Below are 26,668 nucleotides of genomic sequence, written 5' to 3' on the forward strand. Positions count from 1 at the left end.
CCCCAAGAGATTGAGGGCTTGAATTTTAACATGATCATTCCTACTAAAATCTTAAAGGACTATAAAAAATACTATTGCAATAAGCTTCATCATTACTTTTCTTGTAGGGAAATTTTTTTAAACCAATCTATGTACATTTTGTAGCCTGTCCCTCAAACTCCTCTGTTAGGTGCTGTGGTGATAGCTGCCAAGGACTGTAGGGTGCCTGGGTACTCTAGTGCTAGCCCCAGAACCATGCAGAGAGCCAGAGCTCTGGCCATAGGTCCTGTGATAGAATGTTTCCATCTGAAAAGTAGACCACTGTGGTCCAAGAGAAACAAGTAAAGCATCCCTTCTTTCTCCAGCAGACCCTGATGACACCTCAGGATCTCTTTCCAATACATATCATACTATAATCTCTCCACCAGAGGAACCAGCCAGTATCAGTGGCTCACAGCTGGGGCAGGCCCTACTTGCCCTCTATACAACAAGAGTGGGAAATTGGGAGAAGGATCTGAGTTAGAATGGTTAATGCATTTTCCCATAGTAATACTATTAAGCATGGAGGCTGAGAGGTAGTATAGAGGAAAGTATACTGAACTTAGCATTTTCTAAGTACATTACTAGTTAAATAGACTTTTGTGGGTTCTTAAGGAATGTAGTCTAATAATTATTGTTTCTACCAGGGAAATGGTCCCACATTTTCATCAGTTAAAAAAAAAAAGAGTGAATTCCTGGACGACAACCCATTTGTCAGAAGTCAGAATTTTGTAAAGCACACTCTAGAAAAATGTCCCTCAAAATGGGTGAATTAATGAACAATTTCAAGCCTAATTCCAGTACTCTGGAAAATTTACAACACTGGGCAAATGATGCATAATTTGTGCATTTCTGAAAGAAGTGAGCTTCATACCAACTCTTCCTAGAGTCACAGAGGTTCTTAACCTAGGGTCTGTAAACTTTCAAAAAAAAGTTTTTATAATTGTGAATTTTATAACTATATTACAACTATATCATCATATCCTTTGCAATGTTAGTATAATCTTTCAATAATTGCTTTCTCTGATAACTGGTTTCCTTGGCAACCCTATGTATTTTATTTTTTGCCTTTAAAAACATTATTCCAAGGAGCCCATAGGCTTCACCACACAAAAAGTTTAAGAACCCATCTTAGACATTTTCTCCTACAGAAGGAAAACAAACTAAATTCAAGGTTTTTCTTTCAATAATGGAGAAAATGATATATCAGAAACTGCAAATGACCTGATTGTTTCATTCTCAACAAAGTGCTATCATGCATGATTCTGGATCCCTACATCTAACTCATACTATAACCATTTCCTAAGATGCAAAGGGAGCTTCCTCTCTAGTTGTAAAAGTTTCTTATCTTTCACTACTCTGTCTTTCACTCTCCAGCAGCCATCTGCTAGCAGTGCCTAATCTTCAATCTGCTCCCTTTCTAGAACACCAAGACACTGGAACTGAGGGGGTAAAAAACAACTAGACAAACGGATGATTATTTTTCTTGACACAAGAACTTTAATGAAAATATGTGTATGTCTGTGTGTCTATGTAACAAGGCTAACAACTGTGTCAAGTGAGAAACAAATGTTAAATTCCATTTCATACAGCCTGAATTTCATTTCCTGCATTCACCTCACTCCAAAAACCACAGCTCAAAAGCCCTGCAGTGTAAAACCTGTCCTGACATGGCTACTGGCTATTTTCCTCTAACACCAACACCCCAAACTTGTTATTGCTATGTACATCCCTGCCCTGGGCCTCAAGCACTCTAAAGTTTACAGAGTAAGAGACTGATACATACATACATACACAGACAGATACATAGAAATATATGTATACACATACACACACAGATATATATATATATATATACACACATACATACACATGCACACATATCATCCATTTAAGCCTTACAACAATCCCTATAAAGCAATAGTTCTTAACCTGGGATCCATGAACTTTCATATATGTGTGCATATACATATATACACATATTAAACACATGTATGTATATGTATAGGTATATAGTGTGTGTATATATGTATACATACATATACATGCAAACACATATACATACATATATAATATCATACAAGTAGATAGATCACTGTATTCCAATATAATTGTAGTTTTGTAGTCCTATCTAGTGCTTAGCCTGGCATATAGTAGACACAATAAATGTGTATTGATAAACTATTTTGTATTATGCATTTTAAAATATTACACTGAGAAAGGGTTCAAAGACCTCATCAGACTCCCAAAGAAGCCCTACTATTAGGTAAGTTTTACAGATACTATCACCCCCTTTTTTACAACAGAGGGTAACTGGTCATCCATGGTCACCATTAGGAAGTAGCAGAGGTGAGATCTTAACCCCAATATCCCTGACTGCTAATCCAATAAGCTCCACCACCCTCCTTCCATTGTCGATGACAGAAAACTTCAGTATCTTGAAACTTAAAGGTCAAATATTATTTATACCAAAGTATAGAAAATAAAACATAGGTTTAATTCTCAACTCTGTGGTCCCTTCTCAAAAGTGGTATTTTTTTGTGTAAGCATCACTTTTCTTACAAGGAATACAGATTGGGGTTATTTTCCAGTTCACTTTGACATGAATGTATTTATCAATTAATGAAAACTCCAATCCTTCAGTCTGGCAGGTCCTTTCATCCCTCTCCTGAGAAACACCAAAGTTTCTCCGTATCATGGATAAGTTAAGAGTCACTGGAGTTCTTCAGTGTTGGCTGCCACCCCTGCCAAGGATCCTTATGGCTTGGCAGCCCTGGCCATTTGCTCATGACCCTGTCTGATTTTTGGCACACATAAGATTAGCGCAGAAAACATGCCAACTGCTCCAGAGAAGAAAAAGCAAAATCTCCCCCAGAACAGTTCATTTTCTTTCAAACAACACACAGAAGATTTTCAGATTCCTGAAGAAAGTTCCAATGAAAATAAGATATATACTCCCCCTTTATTTTTAAGATGATCATTACTGTGTTTATTGCAATGACTCACACCAAAGCGGATCAGGGCTACATTTTGATTCAAGACTTCTTTAGGCATTAAAATGGATTCAGATATGTGCTTCCCTGTAGCCTGATCATTGCGATACTGTGCTGGAAATACAAGGACACACTCATATAATGCATGCAAGAAAAATCAGCATAATCCTCAAGTTTCATATGTAGCTTCCTGGAATGTTAATTTCAGTAATGACTATATGCTTTTCCCTTTCCCAAAGTATCAGTGCTGCCATCAAACAGATCTGGGTCATTTTCCTTGCTTTTGGGGGTCTTCACTCCTTCAAAGATCATATGAAGCACAGTATTTTCAAAGAGAAAAAGTTTCCAAAGTAAGAATTCTTTCCTGTATAACCAGTAAAAACTAAAACAAACAAAAAACAAGCAAATAAATTAAAAAAAAATCCATACTCTTCCCTAAAGCTCATGAGTTTTGCTAAAAATCACATATGACAAAAGCCAAGGATGTGTGTGTGTGTGTGTGTGTGTGTGTGTGTGTGTGTGTGTGTGTGTGTATTTTAAGGTACAGGAAAAAATCTTGCACACTTGGTTGAAAACAAAATAGACATTCTAGACTAATAAATTTGAAAGAGATGAAGAAATGTTGATGGAGGACATCAAACAGATCCCAATTTTACCCACAACAATAGAGACATGTAGCACTGTTATATAAATGGAAGTAGAATTCAATTGAGGATAAATGATGTTTCTAAGATCACGAAGTATGTAGCACATCTATCCCTTAATGTTCTAAAGATCAAATGAGATTAATGTAAAGCATTTAGCATAGTGACTAGAACATATGAGGCCTTTATTCCCATAGTTGGTATATTTCCTCTTCCACATTCCTCGCTCCAGAATATTCTAGAAAAAAATTCTCAAAGTACTTTAGAAACTCAAACATTGGCAAAATGTAGGCTAAAAGATTTCCTTTAGATTTCTGAGTTACAAGAGCAATAAGGAGAAGGACTAGACATTTTCTCTGATTTCCATGACCATTCAGATCTCTTCAAAAGAGAAATTATGTGCCAAAGATAAAACAACTTGAGCTGTCTCCATGGTCTAGGTTACCCAGAATCCAAAAGAAAGCTTAAAAAGAAAAGCCAGTGAACTGATGCTCACTGACCCTAACTAAGCTCACTGAACACCCCTCCCCTAACTTTCCATACTAAGACAGAGGCTGCATTAGCAGACTCAAGGACCTGACAGGCCTGTGATAAAACCCACCTTCACACTCCACTCCCTCTTTTTTTCAGTGCCATCCTACCTCCAGACTGCTCTAGTGGTAACAGACAGAACTGCTGCAGCCCTTTAAGGAGCAAAAGCCTGATGTGGGCTACAACCTCACAACACCAGTGTAACAAAGCTCTGTAATGCCAATGCTGGGGCAGACAACCCCATAGTACTAATATGGCAGCTCTATGATAGCCAGTGCTGGGGTGGACAATCAGTGGTTCAAACCTCTAAGTTGGTGGTGCCAGGGCAGGGAACTAAGAGAGAGAGAGGGAGGGAGGGAGAGGGAGAGAGGAGACAGAAAAAGAGAGGAAGGGAGAGAGAGAGGAGGAGGTGGGAAGAGAGAGAGAAAGAGAGAGAAAGAAAGAGAGAGAGAAAGAGACAGAGAGAGAGAGAAAGAGAGAGAGAGAGAGAGAGAGAGAGAGAGAGAGAGAGAGAGACTGACTAGGATAGGATACTATATGTTTGAGGGTAGAGGTAAGAGAAGGCTGTGCAGCACATCACTAAAACTGAAGGAAAGAGCACAACAGCATCTAGTTAGACCAATTCCTGACCACTCTAAGGTCACTTGAGGCAGAGAGTAAGAGAAATCTTCATTGGAAAGTGATGTGAAAATAAAATTTTAAAAACTAATGAATAGGACTAGCTGAAGGAAAGAAGAAATCTAGGCGATTGAAAGGGAAGAAAAGTAGAGAAAAATTATACAACTAGATAAAAACAGGAGGAAAAAAAGGAACTAATAAGCAAAACTCCAAAATGAAAGGGGTAACAAATAAGAAGAGGGGATCAGAGGGAATAGGGACACCTTAAAAAAGACTAAGGTAAAATAACTGAAGAAACACACTATTGTGTCTACAGCAGAGAAGGAATTATAACTTGAAAATGAACAATATTAGAGACAGGTAGAGGAAAATATAAACTTAATTCTCATAACTTTAAATGTAAAAGGATTAAACAATCCAATAAAATGAAAAAGAGCAACAGATTAGATAAAAACAAAATTCTACAATCTGATGCTTATAAGAAATACATTTAAAAACAAAGATATACACAAAATAAAAGAGGCGATAGAAAAAAATTTACTATGCATCAAGTGAATCCAAAAAAGCAGGAGTTGCAAACATGCTATATGACAAGGTATGCTGTTAATGTATTTTTAATGGAATTAATGTATTTTTAATGGAATGGGAAGATGTTTCCTATCCATTAATAGGCCTACGTTACCTGTGTAAGTCACATGGAAGTCTCAATCACATGAATTTGAGTCACAGGAAGCCTATGCTGGGAGGAGTTTGCTAAATGTGTGGAAGAGGAAGGGATGGAGCAGGAATAGCAAGAGGTGGAGCTGGAGCAGAGCTGAAAAGAAGTTGGTCAGACCAGTCAAAGCTGGGAAAGAGCAGGCAGCAACTAGCCTGAGTGGGAGAGCTTGTCTGTGATTTTGTTTAAGACAGTTGGTTGGTAATTTTTTTTTAAGGGAGCTGGTCTGTGGGAAGCCTTGGGGATAGTAATGTCTACTACATTGTTACTGTGTAAAGATTTCTTTGTTACCATGATGAATTTGGTTTTCTGGTGTTGGGATTCGGCTTTCTGGTGTTTGAATAAATGTTTTGGTTCTGTCTTCCATGTGGAGAGTCTGTTATATTTTGCAATTCAGAACTGTGCTGGCATACTCATAGCTGCCATGGAGAACATTGCCTTGGCACTACATAAGGTAAAAGCAAACGTTCAAAAAATGAAAAGGGATAAACAAGGAAACTAACAATTATACTGAAAGGAACCACAGATAACAAATGAATATCAATAATAAGTTTATATACTCCAAATGCCTTAGTATTCCTATTCATAAAGGAAACATTACCTGAGCTTCAAGAAGACATAGGCAGTAACACAACAGTGACAAGAGACTTCAATATCCTTCTCTCAGTTTGGGATAAATCTAACAGAAATATAAACAAAAGGGAACCTATAGGACTGAGCTAATTGCTGGAGAAACTAGAGTTAACAGATTAATGGCATCTTCTAAATGGGACAGCGAAAGAATTTACATATTTCTTCACTTTTCTGTTTTACATATAGACATAATTTTTCACCTGAGCACTACATGCTCATAACTTTTGTTATGTTGTTTCATCAATTTCTCTTATAATACAGTTATTAATTGTTTCTACGGTTCTTAGACTCATTCATTATTGAGAATTTCATTGTTAATTTTCCATTTGGGTTTGTAGCTTTTGTTTATGAAGACCATAATGCAATAAAAATAGTATCTGATGATATTGTGGTTTACTTGGAAAAGACTAGGGAATCAACAAAGACAAAAGTTAAGACAATACCATCAGCAAAGTTGCAGACTACAAAATAAATCCTATGTAACAGGATTTGTAATGATGTAGGATATGTAATAACAAAACACAAGAAGCAGTAATAGAAAAATCCTATTCCAAGTAACTACAAAATTCACAAAGTATTTGGAGACTGACCTACCAAAACACACTAAGAGACTTGTATAGATTCAATTACAAAGTGAGCCTTAAAGAAATAAAGAATAACATAAAAATGGCTACAGGACAATGATGTGCCTGGTGCTCTAGAAGATGCTGTTAAACTCATTTGGAGAGCATAAGTTTGGACCTGAGAATCCCAGATGTTATCTAGTGTCCAACTTATTAATATCATTTAACTGATGAGGAAACTGAAGTCCAGGGAAGTTAAACCACTTGCTTGCAAAGTTCATTTCTTGGGACCTTATCCCTTCCAGAGAATGTGTCTCCTAACTCAGTCAATTTATTAGTCACTCATTTATGAAACACTGTAATAGGTATGTGATGCAAAAACAAAAATAAGAAGCTTATATTCTACTGTCACCTTTGAAAGCAGGGAAAGGTGTAGAAAAAGCAAAGGATTAGAAGTTAAGACACTTGATTTAGTGACTTCTGCTATTTTTTAATGTGTGATTTTGGCAAGTCATTTGATCCCCCTAAGTCTCAAATTACCCATTTGGAAAAGAAGGATAATAATCCCTGCCCTGCTAACCTCACAAGACTATGAGGATGACCCAAGACTGTGAAAATGACTAAATGAAAAAATTTACATGAAAGTGCTTTGGAAAGTCAAGTATCCAGGACTTGGCACATAGCAAACATTGAATAAATGCTTGTTGACTGATTACAGTGTAATATTTGATCACAGATACTCTCTTGGGGAGAAATCTACATCACTGGGCCTTATTGCAAGAGCATTTATTATACAAAATTAATCAATAAACATATTAAGGCCAGGAGCCAATTTTCTGTCCAAATTCACTTTGGCCTCCTAGTCACAATTTGGCTGATATGACCATGGCTGTCTGAGAAAATCTTCATTCTAGGCTTAGCCAGGCAAAGTCACAGTTGGCTGATATTTCTCTCTCCAGAGTTTAAATTAAGTTACAGTGTCACACTAAGAGAGATAGTTCATTCCACAGTTCATTCAGTCCCCATACTCTCTTGCTGACAAGTGACACCAACTGATATTTTACTCTTTGCCAACCTGAAGTAACTCTTTTTATTGGTAATGGAGCTTTCATTGGTGAATTTACTCAAATTTATTTTTCATCTATTCCTATATTCTGGCCTGATCAATTCCTGGAAAGAAATGTCTAATTTGTCCTAATGCTACCACTTCTGAGTATCACGGGATGCCCCACTCACTTCATGGTCTTAAAGACTTTGATCTGATTTTTATATTATAGGACCTTTGAGTCCTATATTTTTTGTTGTCCTATAATTAATATTTATATGGGCATCTACATATGTCTTCAACAAAATTAGCTTCTTATCTATGGAACTTCTCTATGGTCAATTATGTCTTCCTTGAAATAGAAGGCCCAAGATTCTAATTCTTGCGTTTTTCTAACCCTACTCAGTTTCTCAATGCCTTACTCTTTCTTTGAATTATTTTAGCTCTGCTGGAGCAAAATATTAATAAACACTGAAACAAAGGAAGAGACATGAACAATAAAAGGTTTTAAGAACATCTCGATATAGTCAGGTAAACCAAACAATTAAAAGATTCAAAAACTGTTTATAAAAACAAACAAAAATAATGAAGGACTAAAAGATTCAAGAGCACCAAAATAAAGACATCCTGAAAAATGCCACAACCAGAAGACATGAGACATGGTTTAAAAGTTTCCCCACGTGAAAAGTTTTCATTTTGGCTAGAACTTCAGTCATCCCCTGAATCTGGCTTGCCTGTCACTGTTAGATTTTCTCAGTACCCTGGTCAGCCACACTGGCCAGATAGAAAATAGGCACCAGATCCTGTTTGGGCAGAAAACTGGATTCTTGCCACACATATCACCTTTCACCCAGGCATCCCATATTATTTTACCCAATAAGTAGTCCCTGGGCAGGAACCAAAACCCAATAAGAAAGTAAGTTAAAATAGAAGCCAGAAATCCTAAGTCCTCTAAAATTCAAAATAAATTCCTACTAACACGTTCCTATACATGCATGGAAATGGAGAAAAACCTGCATATTTGACATAAAAAAAATAAAACTGCCCTTACAAAACTTTCAAACAAGAGTAATTTAGTTGTTTTTTCAGTCTCTTGATAAAAGTTCAATTTTGACAAAATGACTTAAAGGTAAATCTATCAGTGTTTCTGCAGTGACTTGCAAAGACCTGTGCAAACCCAAATATTTTTCAGTTCAGCAAGCAAAAGTTTTCAATTCTATTAAGTAATATTTAAAATGTTTTTATCTGCCAGTCCATAGCACAGCTTATTTATCTGGGACTGTTTTGTGTAAACCACACGTTTAAAAACATGTTTCTAAATTTAGAGCTCTTTGCCCCAGCTGAGATCACATGCCTTATGTTCATATAATCATTTAAAACTCCTAAGGTAAAACTCATTAAGTACACACTATAAATTTAGAAAAAAATTAAACAATAAATACTCATAATAACATTTTTTAATATTAAGAAATCTTAAAATCCTGATTTTTAATCATGAATAATAACAAAGTAGTGTATGGATACACTCTCCAAGTAACTTAAAAAAAAGTTACATCAGAAGTTAATCACAATCACAATCTGAAGGAAGTCATCTGCCAGTTTCCTTTGAAAAGAACATCAAACTTTCTAGAAAGAAACCAGCTTAAACTGTAACATGAAGGAATCAAATGAGCAAAAAGTAAAAGTGACCTAAAATGAGATCTTTGGAGACTTTTGAAAAATAATGTAAAATCTTACCTATCTCAAATGAATGACAAAGAATGGCAGAGTCTAAGGGAGTTAAATATAAGACTTTTTAAACTTCTCTACCTTTTAAAAGCCTAAGATTCTAAGGATGAGGTCAGCTCACATCTGGACTACTGCTTTCCTTTATGAGTTCCATAATTTAGAAGGGTCACTGATATATCACAGGATACAGAGAACAACCACCAGGATAGTGAGGGAACTCAAAACTATGTCAAGAGAGCTAAGCTTCAAGGAACATTTGGTGTTGTGCTTCAAGAAGATCAAAACCAGAAGACTCCATCTATATCAAATACATAGCAACATTTTTTGGGGGGGTGGCAGCAAAAAAACTGGAAAGAGTAAGCATTCATTGACTGGGGAATGGCTGAACAAATACAGTGCAGTTATCCCTTCCACATAAAGACTTTACCTTTCGTAGTTTCAATATTTCATGGGTCAGTATAAGAAATTAAATGAAAATTCTTAGGGAGCTTTGTGGAAGCTGCAGACGACATGCAAAGGTCAGCAGAAGACACAGAAAGAGTTGAGAAATTCAGAAATGCATAAAATGAAGCTATAGTATTGTATAATATCAGCATAGGTTATTTTTTAATACTATAATAATTCAGGCTTTTCTCTGGTATGAAGGGATGGACAAAAAATCTTACTCACATTTTCCAAATCCTGGTGCGACATCCCTAACACCCCCATCCCCAAGACATGGAAAGAATAACTGTATATGAATGCAATGGAATACTGTATAATAATAAACTACAAACATGAAGATTGCAGAGAAATATGTTAAGACTTGCACAAACTGAAGAAAAGAGAAGTAAGCAGATACAAGAGAATATGCAAAATGACTAAAAATATAAATGAAAACAATAATGAAAAGCTAACTTCAATTTAAAGGTCATGAACAACATAGCTTCCAGAAAGCAGATGATAAAATTCATCTCCCTCCTCTCAGGCAAAGAGATAGCGTGAATTACAGGTGCTGACTACTACACGTTTTATTAGACTCAGCCAATGCAGTTGGCTGGTTTTGCACAACTGCTTTGTTTTTGTGAACAGAGATACAGTTTTACAATCATGAAAACTTTATTGACTACAAATTTATATTATTTAATCTCAACTGGGCCTCAATGAAGCAAAGCATTTTTTTTTTTTTACTTTTTACAAGTTCTTAATTGATTCTCTATATCACCATCAACAGTGGCTGTACCAAATCTCTTCAATAACCTCAAATGGCACTCCTAGACCAATACAAGAAAGAAAGAAAAAGGAAGGAAGGAAGGAGGGAGGAATAAGGAAAGGAGAGGAAGAAAGAGGAAGGAAGGAAAAATAGAGAACATTTGCCAAGAACTTCTCCCCTCCTTCTCACATGACAACCCTTCCTCCTTATCTCACAACTCCATGAGATCACTCTCTACTAACTTATTTACTATCACCTCTATTAATGGAGCAGCTTTTTTCTCCACCAAAGCTAACCCCTCTACCTTCAATCCCATTTCTTCCTGTCTTTTTCATCTGATTTTCCCAATTATTATCGGCCTTTTTTTCTAATCTACTACTTCTTTCCCTGATGTCTACAATAAACATGTCTAAGTCTCTCATTAAAAAAGCAATAAAACCCTTTACTAGATTCCACCATTACAACTAATTATTGTCCAAGATCACTCCTCCCCTACTCAGCCGATTTCCTTGAAAAAGTCATTTGATGCCTTCATTCCTCTGCTATTACTTTCTTAATCCCCTACAATCTGCCTTCCAAATTTAACTCAACTGACACTGCTCTCTCTAAATTTACTATCTCTGATTGCTAAATGTACTAGCCTCTTCTAAATACTTACCCTCCTTGACATCTCTGCAGTATCTGCTATTGTTGAACATCCTCTCCTCCTGGAGTCTCTCTCCTCTCTGGGATTTTGCAATACTGTTTTCTTTCCTGATTCTCTTCCAATCTTTCTGACTATTCTTCAAATTAATTCTTTGGAATATTCATCATCCATGTCATGCCCTCTAACTGTGGGGTGAATTTCTTGGTGATCTCATCAGTTCCTATGGGTTCAATTCCCATCCATGCATAAGATTCACATATTTATATCTCTTATGCTAATTTCAGTACTGCAGTACTACAGGTAGTCATTTCCAACTGGTTGTTCCACAGGCATCTTAAACTTAACATGTCCAAAATATGCCTCATTACTTTTTCCCTCCAAACCTACCCTTCTTTTCATGTCCCCTTTTACTGTCAAAGGCATCACTACCCTTCTAGTCACTAAGGTTCAAAACATTGTTGTCATCTTAAACTCTCTCTCTCTTGCTTATAACAAACATCCAATTGGTAGCCAAATTCTATCATTTCTAACTCTACAACATCTTTCCCATGTCCCTTCCTCTCTACTCTCATGGCTACCACCTCGGCTTGGGTCCTTATCATCTCTTGCCTGGATTATTTCAACAACTTTCTCACCAACCTACCTGTCTGAAGTCTCTCCCAATTCCAATCCACCATCCACACAGCTACCACATTGATTCTCCTAAAGCACAGGTCTGATCACACTGCCCCCTTGTTCAATAAACTCCAGTGACTCTCTAATGCCTCCAACATCAACTACAAACTCCTTTGTTTGACATTTAAAGTTCTTCTCAACCTGGTCCCTTCCTACTATTCTAGTCTTCTTCTCTCTTAATCCCCTCCATGCTCTCTGTGACCCAGTAACACTGGCCTTGTTGCTATCTCTTGAATGCAGTACTCCATTGGGGAGGTTGTTCCCTAGGCCTGGAATTCTCTCCTTCCTCATCCTTGACTCCTCACTTCCCCGTCTTCCATCAAATCCCAGCTACAATCTCAACTACTATAAGAAGCCTTTCCTAATGTCTCTTAAAGTTAGGGCATTCCCTTTATTTATTATCTCTAATTTATCTGACCATATTTTGTTTGCACATTGTCTCCTAAATTACACTGAGTTCCTTGACAGCACGATCTGCTCTTTGCTTTTCTTCACATCCACAGCACATAGTATGTACTTAATAAATTCATATTGACTTGATTTGTTTCACATGTATAGCTTTTCCCAACCTGGCTCCTTCCTCATCATCCTATATTTTACTCTTCTTCTCTCATTCTGTATTTCCATAGTCCATTAACAGACTCTATGTCTGCACTTAACTAGCTTAAGATTTAAGAAATTCATCACAATTATAATAATACCAATAATATTAACAGAATTCATATAGTGTTTTTTGATTTACAAAGCCCTTGTAAATATCTCATTTTATTCCTACAACAATCTTGGGAAGTAGATGCTACTCTTAACTTCATTTTACAGATAAGGAATCTAAGGCAGCCACAGACTGAGTAACTTATCTAGGGTCACATAGCTAGTTAGTGTCTAAGGTTACATATGAACTCAGATCTTCCTGACTTTGAATCCAGGGTTCTATCCACTGAGCCTCCAGGTGATGAATGTTTTTTGTTTTTGCCACAACAACCCATGAAAATTATGTACTAAATCATAAAGGGACTATGATTTTCATCAATACTCAAACCAAAGAAATCTCAGAACCATGAAGTATAATAGAATATATATTTGTACGCATGGCTAAGTGACAAATATGTGTGGTAATACAGGAATTCACAGGAAAGCATTAAGGACTAGTGTAAATCAGGAGAAATTCCATGCAATAAGGGGGACCTAACTTGTACCTTGGACAATGAGTAAGGCTTAGACAGGCAGAGAAGGAATTAGAAAAGTTTTCTTTCTGGCAAAGGGAAGACATTGGTTATGGAACTAGAGTACAGTGGAAAATAGAAATAGATATAGATACAGAACAATTGTAAGTCATTTCACATGCCAGCAAGATTATGCTTAAGCTTCTGCAACCTAGGCTTCAGTAATACGTGAAACAAGAATTACTAAAATTGCAATCTGGTTTTCAAAGAGGTAGAGGAACTAGAAACCAAATTGCCAACATTCACTGGATTATGGAGAAAGCAAGGGAATTCCAGAAAAACATCTACTTCTACTTCATTGACTACACTAATACCTTTGACTGGATCACAACAAAACATGGTAAGTCCTCAAAGAGACAGGAGTACTAGGTGATCATCTTACTTATCTCCCAAGGAACCTGTAAATCAAGAAGCAAAAGTTAGAACTGAACATGGAACAACTGAGTGGTTTAAGATTGGAAAAGGAGTACAACAAGGCTATATACTGTCACCTATTCTAATTTATATGCAGAGTATATCATGCAAGATGCCAGGCTGGTTGAATCAAAAACCAAAATTAAGACTGATGGAAGAAGATGATAATAATCCAATGACAAAAAGTGAAGAAGAATTAAGAAGACTTTTGATGAGGGTGAAAGAGGAAAAAAGTAAAAAAGAAGTAAAAAAGCCAGTAAAATCTGGCTTGAAGCTTAACATTTAAAAAAAAAAAAAGACTAAGATCATGCCAATTGGTCCAAAATCTTCCTGGCAAATAGAGGGAGAAGAAATGGAAGCAGTGTCAGATTTTGTATTTGCTGCAAAGATCAATGCAGATGGTGACTGCAGCCATGAAATCAAAAGATGCTTGCTCTGAAAGGAAAGTTAAGGCAAATTTGGACAGCATACTAAAAAGGTAAGACACATCACCTTGGCAACAAAAGTCTGAATAGTCATAGCTATGGTTTTTCCACTAGCAATGTATGGTCATGGGAGTTGAGCTATAAGGAAAGCTGAGTGCCACAGAATCAACGCTTTCAACTGTGGTGCTAGAAAAGACTTCTGAGAGATTAAATCAGTCAATACTTAAAGAAATTAATTCAGACTTCTCATTGGAAAGTCAAATACTGAAGTTGAAGGTTAAATACTTTGGCCATATAATAAAAAGACAGGACTCCCTGGAAAAGATCCTGATAAAGACTGAAGACAAAAGGAGAAGGAAATGGCAGAAGATGACATGGATAGATTGTGTCATGGAAGCAATGAAGAGAAACTTGAACAGACTTCAGGAATAGTGGAGGACAGTGGTCCATGGATCACAAAGAGTTAGACAGAACTCAATGACTCAACAACAACAAAATAGATATAGACATGGATACAGATGTTACATAGACATAGCTATGCATAGTGGATTCTGGGAACAATAAGACAACTAAACTGGCTAATCTAAGGTTTTATATTAAAGAGTTTATCATGAGAAATATGTTGGCTAGGTAAATAAGGTGAGGGCAAACTATGAAGAATCCTAAATGACAGGTTAGGAGATTGGACTTTCTTCTGGAGCCAAGAGGAAACAAAGAGAAAGCATCATGATGGTAGTATTTCCAAAACAGTGTTACAGAGGCAGAAAATGGAACAAAGGAGACCAGTCAGAAGGCTGCTGCAGCAATCCAGACACTGAGTACTTCTACTATGTAGTGGCAATAAGAACAGACATGGGGTAAATTTAAAGGACTCTTTTAAGAAACGTAAACAGACTCTCCAAAAAAAAGAGAAAAGATCACATTCTAGTGATCACATGTTTTCTTATGCCTCAGTTCTGGAAAGCAGTGAATAAGTTATTTTCTTAATGTGTTTTTAGTTTAATTTTTAAACTGAAAGGTGAAATTTTATTAGGGTAAGAGGGTGGAGATCAAATACTGCACATACAGCTCCTACTTGCCCCCCCCTCAAAATCAAGGCTTTTATAATCACTATTCATCTTTCTTTCCTATAATCTTTTTTTGTCTTGGGGAAAAAAAAACAATGGGAGTTATTAGTTCTAACTCATAAATGTCCCAATCCCTTTTGAATAATGACTAGCAGGACAAAAGATCAGGTTCCAGAAACTGTCTGATTACACCAATTGGCAGATGATTAGTCAATCAACCACAGAGCACAGTCAAGCATAGAGACAGCCAGATATAGTGGCCATCAGAGGAAGGTCAACCCACTAAAAATGCAACAGAAAAGCAAAGCCAGAATCAGGCTTCATGTGGAAAATCTGAGTGTGCTCAGTGCTTAAAGAATCAAAGACTTCCACACTGCTGCCTATACTATACTAGATGGTAACTGAAACTGTTCAAGAAATTTAGCATAATTATTCAAAACTTATCTAAAAACAGTCCTGGAATTGAATTTTCTCTTGGTTGATTGCCATAGACAGTAATCACAACCTCCAATTCAAGCCATAACGGACTTGTCTTTTGAAGACAAAGGGATGCCTTCATCACTTGGACATGTTTTACACAAAAGTATACATTTTTACAAAGAATGAGAACATCATTCAAACCCACTTTATGATTCTAAATGTCTACTTGGGAGGGTTAAAGGTCATTGCTTTTTTAGGATAAGTGAGAAGGTAATTAGATCTAGAGCACCTCTTTCCAACAAATTGGGTAAATTTAGTATTAAATTTTTAAAGAAGGTATTTCTTTTAGATCTTTTTTTTAAGTCTGCATTTATACATTTAGTCATAAATAACAAAGAATTACTATGGTTTCACCAAAAAAAAATGTTAAAAAGGAAAGCTTCTCTAAAATTTGATAGATAGGTTGATGGCGTTGAGAAACTTTCTTGCTCTGAGGTCATCTAACTCAACACCATCACTTTGGAGTTGAGCAAACAGGCTCAAAGTGTCAAGGTAGTAAAAGTAAGAGGGAGAGAGTCAGAATCTGAACCCAAGATTTGTAATCAGGTCCTCTGACTACAATTCCAGACTTTTGTCCAACTCCCACACTGCCTTCCTGTCAACTAGAATACATTTCAAAGGAATACATGCAAGATATTTTATCAATTTACCAAGTATTGTTGGTCCTCAGTTGTTTAGTCACATCTGACTCATTGTGACCCCATTTGGGCTTTTCTTGGCAAAAATACTAGACTGGTTTTCCCTCTCCAGCTCATTTTAGAGATGAGAAAAATGAGGCAAACACATTAAGTGACTTCCCCAGGATCACACTGATAGTATCTTAAGCCAGATTTTGAACTCAAGAAGACGAGTTTCGCTTCATCCACCTAACTGTCCCACAATTATTTATTAAATTTCTACTGTGCGCCTGTCATTATACTAGGCTCTGGGGAACACAAATACATTGAATGAAACAATCCTATTAGCCAAGAACTTATCATTTAAACAGGGGAGACAATAAGGAGATATGCAAGCATACACAGAATTTTTTTTAAACCCCTTCAAATTGCTTTGATACTTATTATTCTAGTCTATTTGCATGACATCACCACAGAAAAGGAGGCTCTGTCACTACTTCTATTTTACAAATGGAAAAACAGGCATAGAGTCACCCAGCAAGCATTTGCTCAAGTTTACTTTTGGTTAGTGGCCTAACCAATAACAAAATGTGGATTCTCAGGTCATTGTTACTGTTACTAGAGGACGCTCACACCTGTCCCTTAAGAGTTAACTACCTCACTCTGAAAAAAAAGTGCTAAATTTTGGGCATTCTCCAAGAGAACAAACTTATGCTTAAAAAAAACTTACAGTAAAGACAAATTACTTCATTTCAAAATTACTATGCACTCAAGATCCATTCACTCTAATAGATTTACTCAGCTCATCTGACCTGAGTTTCTGTGGCTGTGCAACCAACATCTGTAATCGCTATTTTTAATAATTTCATATTCACCAAGGCCTCCCAAGACTTGCTCTAAACACCTCTCTCTGCTGAGATGGATCTTCACATGTTGGTGTATTAAAAAAAGATGGGACTAAACTAGTCCTTAAAGTCCTTTCTATCACTGATATTCTGTGAATTCTGAAAGACACAGTGGCTTCATCTCCACCAGAAATGAGAGAATTTCCCAGCTCAAACTCGATGAGCTTATGATCTGTCTCTGTATCTATGACCCTATGACCCAGGGAGGCTTCATGCTTCACCATACATACTCAGGTCTGTACCAACAAACTACAGCTGTTAGCAGTTGAAGATGTGTCCCATGGGAAACTATAATAAACATGACCCAAACATCTGTTATCTCTAGAGAAGCAAGAGCAGCAAAAAAAGATGGAAAATTTCAGCTACGTTTCTAATAGTGTAGCTATGACAATCCATTATGGAAACTTATCCATTTGCTAGTAGGCATGTGTAGCTGGAAATTGTCCAGTGAGCCCTAGACAATTTGAGGAAATATTTAGGGCCATTCAAAGCAAAAAGTATTACTGATTCTTCCTATTATAAGCAGGATAAATTAAAATAATACCCAAATGGAAAACTCATCTGTTATCTTTCTCTCCTTAAAGTCAAATTTCTCAAAGCCTGAATATCACAATTATCTTCTAGGAAGTTATTACATTTAACGTTATCTTTGCCTGTGTTTTGTGTGCCCAATTAGACATTAAAAACTTGAAGGGCAAAGACTCTTCTATCCCCTTGGAGAGTCTTGTAAATATGAGAAACATCAGAGATATTTTTTTCTAATGTACTTGTTAATGTAATTCAGCTTGACAGAGTGGAAGGACACAAGGTAGAGAGTCTAACAACGAGACACTTAGCCTCAATTTCCATCAGTCAAGTGGGGAAAATAAGACTACTCCAACTACTTACTTTATGGAGATATAGTAAGGGAAATCTTTGTAGAACTTAAAGCTTTTAGAAATGAGAAATATTATGTAGTAGTCTTTAGTTTGCATTGAAATTATATGCAAAGATGGAGATGGACAACTATATGTTGAGTTTCAGTAACTTAAATATTTGCATTTCTAATAAGCCTCTTTCTAATTCTATTTACATTTCTATTTCAGTCTCTAAGGATATTTTTCAGTAATTGGGCTGGGTTCATTAATTCATTAGAGGATAGGTGCTTTGCATATAGTTTTTCATTAATTAGTACAGCCTACTTCATTCAACAAGGTAATTCTATTACATTTTACAGCAATTTAAAGATAAACTTCATTGTAACTACAGTGAACACTTGGCCAAAAGTGTCTTTTCTTTCTTCAGTTAATTTATCACATAGCCACATTCACAGGAAAACAATAACAAACTTTTCCTTAGTTTGGTTTTAGAAGATGGCACATTATTACTTACTTGTTATTAATAATTCTCTATTTTGATGAATCTTTAGTAAGAACTAAACCTAAGGGAAATGCAACCTCTGATCCTCACTTGCAGATCCTCAACTCCAGCCCCAGTCCTACAAAGGGAGCAACAATTCTTTCCTGTGAAGTGGGTCTCAGAAGCCTGTAGATGGCAGTAAAAGCTGGGCTGGGAGACCGAATAAATTAGCATTACTCAAATATTGACAGAACTCTGATCTGGCAACAAAATTTCCTCATCTGCTCCTTTAACGGCTTTCCCAAAGAGTTAACATAAATCAAACTGAACCTGTCTTTAAAACATAAATCAAACTGTGACTTTAGAGAAAGTATTTTTTTAAAATTCTTTTCTTTTTAAAGGGCTTGTCTTTCAGTGGTATAGTAAGTGCTGGTGGGGCTAGGTTTGTGTTGATCTGTTTACTTTATCTGATTCCTGTACCCAAGGAAAGCACTATACTATTTCAGACTGGGGATAGGGACTGCATTTGGTACTGGAAACTTCCTGGTGGGGAAAATCTCTATAGCAGGGCAGGTGGGTGCCATTTCCACAATTTAGTCTTACTCAAAGAGTTGCTTTTCTCATTGGCGTCAAACAGATAGCTCCCACTTCCAAGAGCATCCAAAGGCAGATCAAAATGTAATTGTGAAGTTTTAACAAAATAAAAATGCAATAGAATATAGATGTTAATGTGTGATTTTTCTAAGTCAACATGGCCAACGAGATCCTTATGAACAATTTAACATCCCCATTTGACAATGTTTTAGAGCACTAAGAGGTTCCACACAGGCTGGGTGAACCTTAGAGTTTCCTGGCTTTTCACTCTATTCACTATGGAACGGAGAAAAGGAGTATTCTGACTAAAACCTGAAACCAAGTCTCCTACACCTAAATGTTATACATTTGAGAATTAACAAATGTACTTTTGGCTCCACGGATTAGAGTTCCCATATTTAAATTTTTAATAATTGACATGACTGAGGCAAAAGGAAGGATGAATTCTTCAGATGTGAAGTTCTTACAAGACTTGCCCTAATTCAAATTCTAAAATTTCATATAAAATATTTGAATATCCACAAATTTCAACTACGTCCCCTCCCCACCGTATGTGCTGTGTTCTGTATAATCTTACAGAAACAGTTGTCAGATTGCTTCTTTATCACACAAACTTTTTCACCATCTACCACATAAAACGTTTCAGTTTCCTGAGTTTTTGCCAACTATTTGATCACCAACTTAAATTTACTGCAAGAATGGATGGCACTTACTGAGGCTGAATCTCCAAACTAAATACAGTGAGCTGACTTTCCCTCTTGTTAAGATGTTATGCCATTAAAATTACCATCCCATAAAAGAGCAAAAACACTTTTGACTTCCAGCCAATATGATCAAACCTCCCTTCACAATTCCTCTTGCTCATTCTCTTCGCAGAGCTAATGGGACTATATCCTTCCTCAACCTCATCTTAAAGTACTGGGTGACAGCTAAAGCTCTGGAAGAATGGGCCACTGAAAGGAATGTCTTCCTCACTGTACTCCTGGGGACATTACCAGCAACTCAAATCCTAGCCTCACAAGTAACACAGGTCTCACATCAAAGCTAAAGGGATGGATCATCTTATCTCCAAGTGAATACAAGTTAACAGACGTTTACAGCCTGCTAATTCAAACCCAGAATAAGAGTATTTTCAAGCAAACCACGCTAAACTTCTAAAAAGTCTGAGATGCAACCAGAGACAACGGAATCTAGCCTACAAAAGTTAAAACACAAAGGCAACAAAATAAAGTCTTTAATTTTACCCCTTGTTATTTTGAGGCCTTTCTACAGCCTAAAGGGTTTTTCAAGAAATGAAACAGACCCTTTTTCTCTCCTCTCTCTCATAAAAAAGAGGAAATCAAAAGACATCCAGTTTTCACTTCCTTCTTATGTTTTTTTAAGTATTATATATAAACAGCACCCAACAAATATTTTGTTTTAAAATCTATCTAGATACAGACATGAAATACCTTGATTACAAAAGCTCTACCATCCTTCTGACTGCTGCGGAATCAATGCAAAGGAAACATTTTTGTACCTACTTAGGGAAAAGAAGCAAGAACCAACTTCATCACCACTTAAAACTTGAGCTCTCTAGGCTTCCAGTTCCAGGGTCTGTTAAATGGGTGTAAGAATACTGTATCTAGGATCAAATAAATAGTGAAGGTGATGTATTCGGCAAACTTTAAGGTACTAGATACAAAGTGTCTGTCTTACAAACCCCTGGGACATGCTGTATAAATGATAACTTTTTTCAATGTATTGGTTTTCAATTGTCAGCAATCACTTAAATGCCAACTATTGTTACCGCCAGCATCACAGATTACATGGCAAGTGCTTGTAAACGTTGGTCGAACTGGACCGAAATCTGAATTTGGTCTGATTTGGGTAGACATAGTTCCGGTCTTATTAATTTAATGACATTAATTTAATAAAACGAAGGATGGTTACCAAAGAAGGATCCAACCGGAATCCGTCTTCTTTGGAGACGCTTTGGCACGAGGGGCATTGAGGGCAACATTTTGCAAAACCAGGCAGCGATGCCCAGGGTCACCCTATCTATACGTGAATAGGATGGATACTAAGTAGCTATGCAGAGCTAGGCCGCCTGCGGCCAGGCCCCGGGGCTCCTGCAGAGCGCTCAGCACCGCGCTGAGAACTCAGCCCTTGGGATAAACGCGAAGTGAGCCCTTAATAAAGAAACGCCTGGGACCCGGCACTGAGTAGAGGGGAGCCGAAGCAATGATTCTGGGGGTCGGGGATCAGTACCTTTGCCTTTCTCCCGGAGGCCCGGGTGACCCCAAGGGGGCTCAGGGGGGTTGTTTCCCCTCTTCCCAGCCCCAGCCCCAGCCCGGCCTTAGGATGCTCGGACATTACGGAGAGGTGCCGGGAGGGAATTCCCCGGAGCACCAGGAGCAGCCAGAGCCGAAGCCCCGCCCCTTTCCCTGGGACACTTTCACACGAATCGTCGGGAAGCAGAAGCCCGGGAGCAGTGCGCGCGCCGGGCTTCTGGGGTGCGGGGGAATGTACAACCTAACCACGAGCTCGCGCGCGTGCGCCCGCTGCCCCGCCCGCCCTACCCCCCCTCCCGGCCACGTGGGCGGAGGCCAGCGACTGCTTTTGGGTCATTTACCTGGTGCAACGAGCACCCACTGATCGCAGTGAACTTCGGCCGGCCTCTTCTTGTGAGAGAGCATGTTAATCACCTTCTCCCCGGGAAACTCAAGTACATGAAGCGCCCAAGCCCGTTCCCCCACACCGGAGGCACTGATCGGCCTTCGGCTTGGTCAGCTGGGCCTGGACACGGGGTTAACTCTGCGGATGCCTGAAAAATACCCTGTGCAATCGAAAAATGGCGGGAGAAAGGGTCTATTCCGGCGTCTCTCCCCCTCCCCCCTGCCGGGGCGGGGCCATAGTTGGAGGCGGAGCGGGGCGGGTGGAGGAGGGCGGCGGGGTTCCCCTTAGTTTTAGGCGCGAACGGAGAGGAGAGTGTGATTATCATGATTTTGTAACCGTCATTCCTAATTCGGGGCCAAGTAAAGGCCAGAGTTTTAGAGCCGCAACCCGACGGAAAACCAAAGGGCCGGAAGGAGCCGCTGCTACCCCCCCTTCCCTCTGGGGAAGGTGGTAGAGGCCGAGCTCCCGCTCCGGCCCGGGAGATAGTGCGCTCGCGAGGCCCGGAAGCGGAGTGCCAGCAGGCTGCCTGGCCAGCTCGGCTCCGGGGCTAAGGTGAATGGACGTAAGGGGACGGTCAGCGAGCGAGCCGGAGCCGGCAGCTGAGCCGCGGCCTCGCCACGGGCGCCCGCCAGCAGCCGAGTCAGGCTACGGTGTCGCCCTGACAACGCGATGCGTTCTTGCAATTGTGAGCTTGTTGTTGGTCTCTGAAATAGAAGAGCCGGTCATCATGAGAGACAAGAAACTAGAAACGCGCACCCCCTTCCCTCCCCCCCAGAGCGAGTTCGTTATCAGGATGATTGCAGAATGAGCAGAATGTCTGGGCGTAAAAGCGGAGCCCAGGCTAAGAACCCTTGCTCTGGGACCATACGTGTGCAAGGATACTGGCAGCTAGGTGGTGCAGCAGGCAGAGCATGCCGCCTGCGGTCAGGAAGACCTGATTTCAGATACATTGTATCTGTGTGACCCTGAGCCGTAGGTTCGCACGCCATGGGGGCAGCTGTAGCTTCCGGTGCAAAGCGGGGAGTGGGGTATAGAAGCATAAGAAAAGAAGAGAAGAAAGTTTTGAAAAATCCTTCATATTTCATTCAGCATTACATCATCAAAATTTCAATGCAGGAAAAAATTAGAATAAATTATTAAATTTCAGATGTCATAGTTTTGAAATATTGCAAATTTTAAAAAACATTAAAGGGTTAAAGTAAGTATATTTCCAGGCAGCTCTGAGTAATTTTTTTTTAAAAGGGGGTGGTAGGCCAAGTGAGTTTGGGAACCTCTGCCCCTGGGCCTGGGCAAGTCACTGAACCTCTTTTGCCTCAGTTTCCTCATCTGTGAAAAGAGTTGAAGAGAAAATGGCAAACGACTTGTGTCCTTGCCAAGAAAACTCCAAATGGGTCGTGAAGAGAGTGACTAACAACAAAACTATATATGTATATATATATATATGTATATATATATATAATTATAATAACCCTTAAGCAAGGGTTCTTAACTTGGGGTCTGTGAACTTTAAATATGTGTGTATATATAATGTGTATATAATATGTGTGTATATATTATGTGTATATAATATATGTATATATAATGTGTATATATGTACATTTACACATATGTGTATATACCATATGTTTTATATATAGAGATATACATCTATACACACACACACACACAAAAGTATTATAATATAATGACCCTTAAGCAAAAATTCTTAACTTGGGGCCCATGAACTTTAAATATGTGTATATATAAAGTTATGTATTTATGTGTACGTATATACATATTTATAAAATATATATAATACACATACATTTGTGAATGTATATACATACAAGCATATTTATATATACCAACTAATCTAGTATAATTCTTTCTTTGTAATCCCACATTTTATTTTAACCATTAACAAATGATCTGAGGAGTTCATAGGCTTCACCAGACTACCAATATTTTTGCTTTGTTTTTCTGAGACTAGATCTTTCACTGCAGATCAATAGGAAAGCTTTCACCTGCTCTGTTTTTCTGTCCTGGAGTTGCTTGCCTTTCAGGACTGTTCTACCAGTCCCCCAAAAGATCGCTTTCTGAAGCTCCTAGAATCAATTAAATTCACTTCAGTTCAAAAAGCATTTGTTAAACACCTACTACAGGCAAAGCACAATGCTAAAAATAAAAACAAAAACAGTCTCTGAGTATAGATGGTAAATACAAAATTTCTCAATGCCTCGAATGTATGGAAGGGGGAGCTTCAACTGGGAAGGATAAGGAAATGCCCCCAATAGGAATATGAGATACCAGCTGAACCTAGTCCTGGGTAACTCATCCAGTTAAGTTTCCTTGCTCCTGGTTTTCTGGTTGAAATATTACAAGTAAATTGTCTAGGTTCCTGTAGAAATTGGAATGTATGTAGGTAGTATAGAAGTCCAAACTCCACTCAGCAACCTTGTAACCTTGGGAAAGTCTCTTAAACTTCTGAGCCTCAGTGTCCTCATCTGAAAAAATGAGAATAAAAATAATACTTGCATTACTCAACTCACAGGATTGTGAGGCAACTGTTTTGAAACAACAGCTCAATGAAAGTGTGGTGCATAGGTCCTCGGAATGGAAAACAAAGAATTGGTAAAGTTGATTTTATCATATACTCAAAGGCAAAAAGAAATATCATTGCCCTGGGTATCTGGTCATTCCATCGTGCAGTGCTCATGATGAGCAGAAATAAAAAGAGCACTGAAAATAATTGTGATTTTTGCGGTAGCATCTGTTTCAGAAGATGAAAAGGTCTAGAAAACAGGCTGTTTAAGAGCCTCCAAACTCAGTTTACAATCCCTATACCCATTGTTATCCCTAGGAAGGTAGTCACAGGAAATAATGGTTTAAAAAAACAAAATATGGCTTAGGTTTGAAAATAAGAGGCCAATGTCTTGGAGATTTCTCAGAATCTTCATCCTATATAAGAGCGTGGGCAGAAATCTCTTTCAGACCTGGCGTTATTCAAACCTTAAATGGCTGTACTTGCCTGTAGAAAAACCAGGAATTCATAAGAAGCAATCCAAAAAGATATGACCTTGACTCCTGGACAAAGAACATCTCTGTACCTTTTTCCCAGCCCACTTATTTATATGGATGAGTGGGAGATATTCAGAAGCAAGCCTTGAACACCAAAGCTGTTTTGTAGTTATTGGGGAAATGATTATTGCAATGGATTATTTATTTCCTGCCCTACAAAGTTGCAAGTTTAAGAAACTTATTAGTTAGTCCCAATAAGCTAGTAAGTACCTGACAGAGCATTTGGGCTCTGGAATGGATAGGTTGAGAGGTTGAAGAAGAGAGGCCCAACTCTTGTTCTATTTGCTTGGTTCTGTACCTGGCAGATTTAAAGGGGCGACTTGTCTCTCCTTGATTGTGCCTTCTCTGTGAGTACCTTGGGACTTGTATTTATGTGTATCTACTTTCTGTGCTGATGCTATGTAGGTTTATGGGATTTGTATGCCCCAGGTTTATAAGAGGGATGTGTTTCTTAGGATGCCATTGCACCAAATGCATTTGCTTTGAACTAATTGTGTCCCCTGATTATCAACAACTGAACATAGGGGTAGGAATTCTGGAACTATAGTTTAGGGAATATGGATCAACAGAGTACTTGGAGCAAAACTAAGCCTCAAAAGCAAGTATCCGAATGTTTAATGTCTATAAAGTTCTTTGATAAATGTGATCACAATTGTCATTTTGTTTAATGATCTTCTGATGGTCAAGGATGCCTAAAACAAAGAGATGTATAGCTTGCCTGACTTCTGTGTAGAATTTCTTGTGCAGGATCCAGAAGGAAAAGAGATTCCTTAGATGGTGAGGCCACCATATGTTCATTAAGCCCTAGAACGTTGTAGGATATGTCCAATAAAATCCATGATTATTCAAAAGAAATTCACCTAACCATCCGTATACTAAAAACTAAATGAATGAAACAAGTCCATATTACTTAACAATGCTATATGTTGGGTGACCAGTCCATTGAGGTAGAATATCAGTACATATATTTGGGAGTAGGCAAATATGCTGTCAGTGGAGAGTGATTTGGACCCAGAAATGAACAGGAGGAAGATATCTGACTAGATTGCATTTGGGAAGTTGTAAAATGTATTTAATAATGCCAAACTGCTCCCTGAACAAAACCTCTATTTTTTGTAAAAATGTTCTCTGAACAATGATGTATGGATACAAATTTTGGAACACCATAGTATAACAGCAAGGACCCCAGCATACACAGAAGGGCCTGATATATACATTCTTAGATCTACTTTTCTAAAAGGAAAGCAACTTTTGAGGGGTCAACAATCACTTTAATCAAGCATGTGTATTATTCATTTAGTTCAGGTGAAAAAGTCAGTATCCTGAACTTCAGAGAAAACACAGAGAAATCAAAATCAACAGGCAGGGCTTCCAGCTGTCTGACCATAAGCAATACATACATCGTAGATCAATAGACAGATCCAACTATCTGACCATCACATACATATATAGTTGCCAGAGAGAAAAGCATCAACATCTGGGTTTTCAAAGCCAAGGGGCTCCTTAGCAGCTTCCCAGAGTCTCATCTGGTACACAAACCTTCTTCCAAAAACTAAGCCCCAAAGTAAAACCTCACCTCAGAATATTTATACACTTTTCAGAGCTGGAGGACAGGATCCTCTGACCCAGTGCCTCAATAGAAATTAACAAAAAATATTGAGCCTATTAATGGGCAGGGAAGATCTTTAACTCTTCCCACCTACCTCCATTAACCTTAAATTACCGTAACACACAGTCTCTGAGCAATCCAAGTTACGAATTTCCAAAAGGGCAGCAGAGAGATGGATGATGAGTTGTTAAGTGAAGTAGAACCAAAAGAAAAATATACCTGAGTATAACAATGCAAATGAAAAGATCACTGATAGAAAGCCAAATTCTCAGTAACTGTA

General features: G+C 38.1%; 1 protein-coding gene across 5 annotated transcripts in view; it reads right to left on the bottom strand.

Annotated features, from left to right (window-relative positions):
- RNASEH2B (ribonuclease H2 subunit B) overlaps positions 1 to 21,974 on the bottom strand; it is a 90,126-nt gene extending 68,152 nt beyond the window's left edge. For 4 of the 5 annotated variants that reach the window (XM_072610498.1, XM_072610497.1, XM_072610495.1 and 1 more), the window contains exon 1: positions 21,679 to 21,974. In XM_072610498.1, coding sequence (XP_072466599.1) covers positions 21,679 to 21,742 — 64 coding nt within the window. In that variant the 5' untranslated portion in view covers positions 21,743 to 21,974. Of the gene's footprint in view, positions 1 to 13,538; positions 13,623 to 21,678 lie in introns of all 5 variants that reach the window. The other variant, XM_072610496.1, reaches the window with a different exon arrangement.
- Positions 21,975 to 26,668: the final 4,694 nt, after the last annotated feature.

Source organism: Notamacropus eugenii, chromosome 5 (assembly GCF_028372415.1).
Source record: "Notamacropus eugenii isolate mMacEug1 chromosome 5, mMacEug1.pri_v2, whole genome shotgun sequence".
NCBI classification, from domain to species: Eukaryota; Metazoa; Chordata; class Mammalia; order Diprotodontia; family Macropodidae; genus Notamacropus; species Notamacropus eugenii.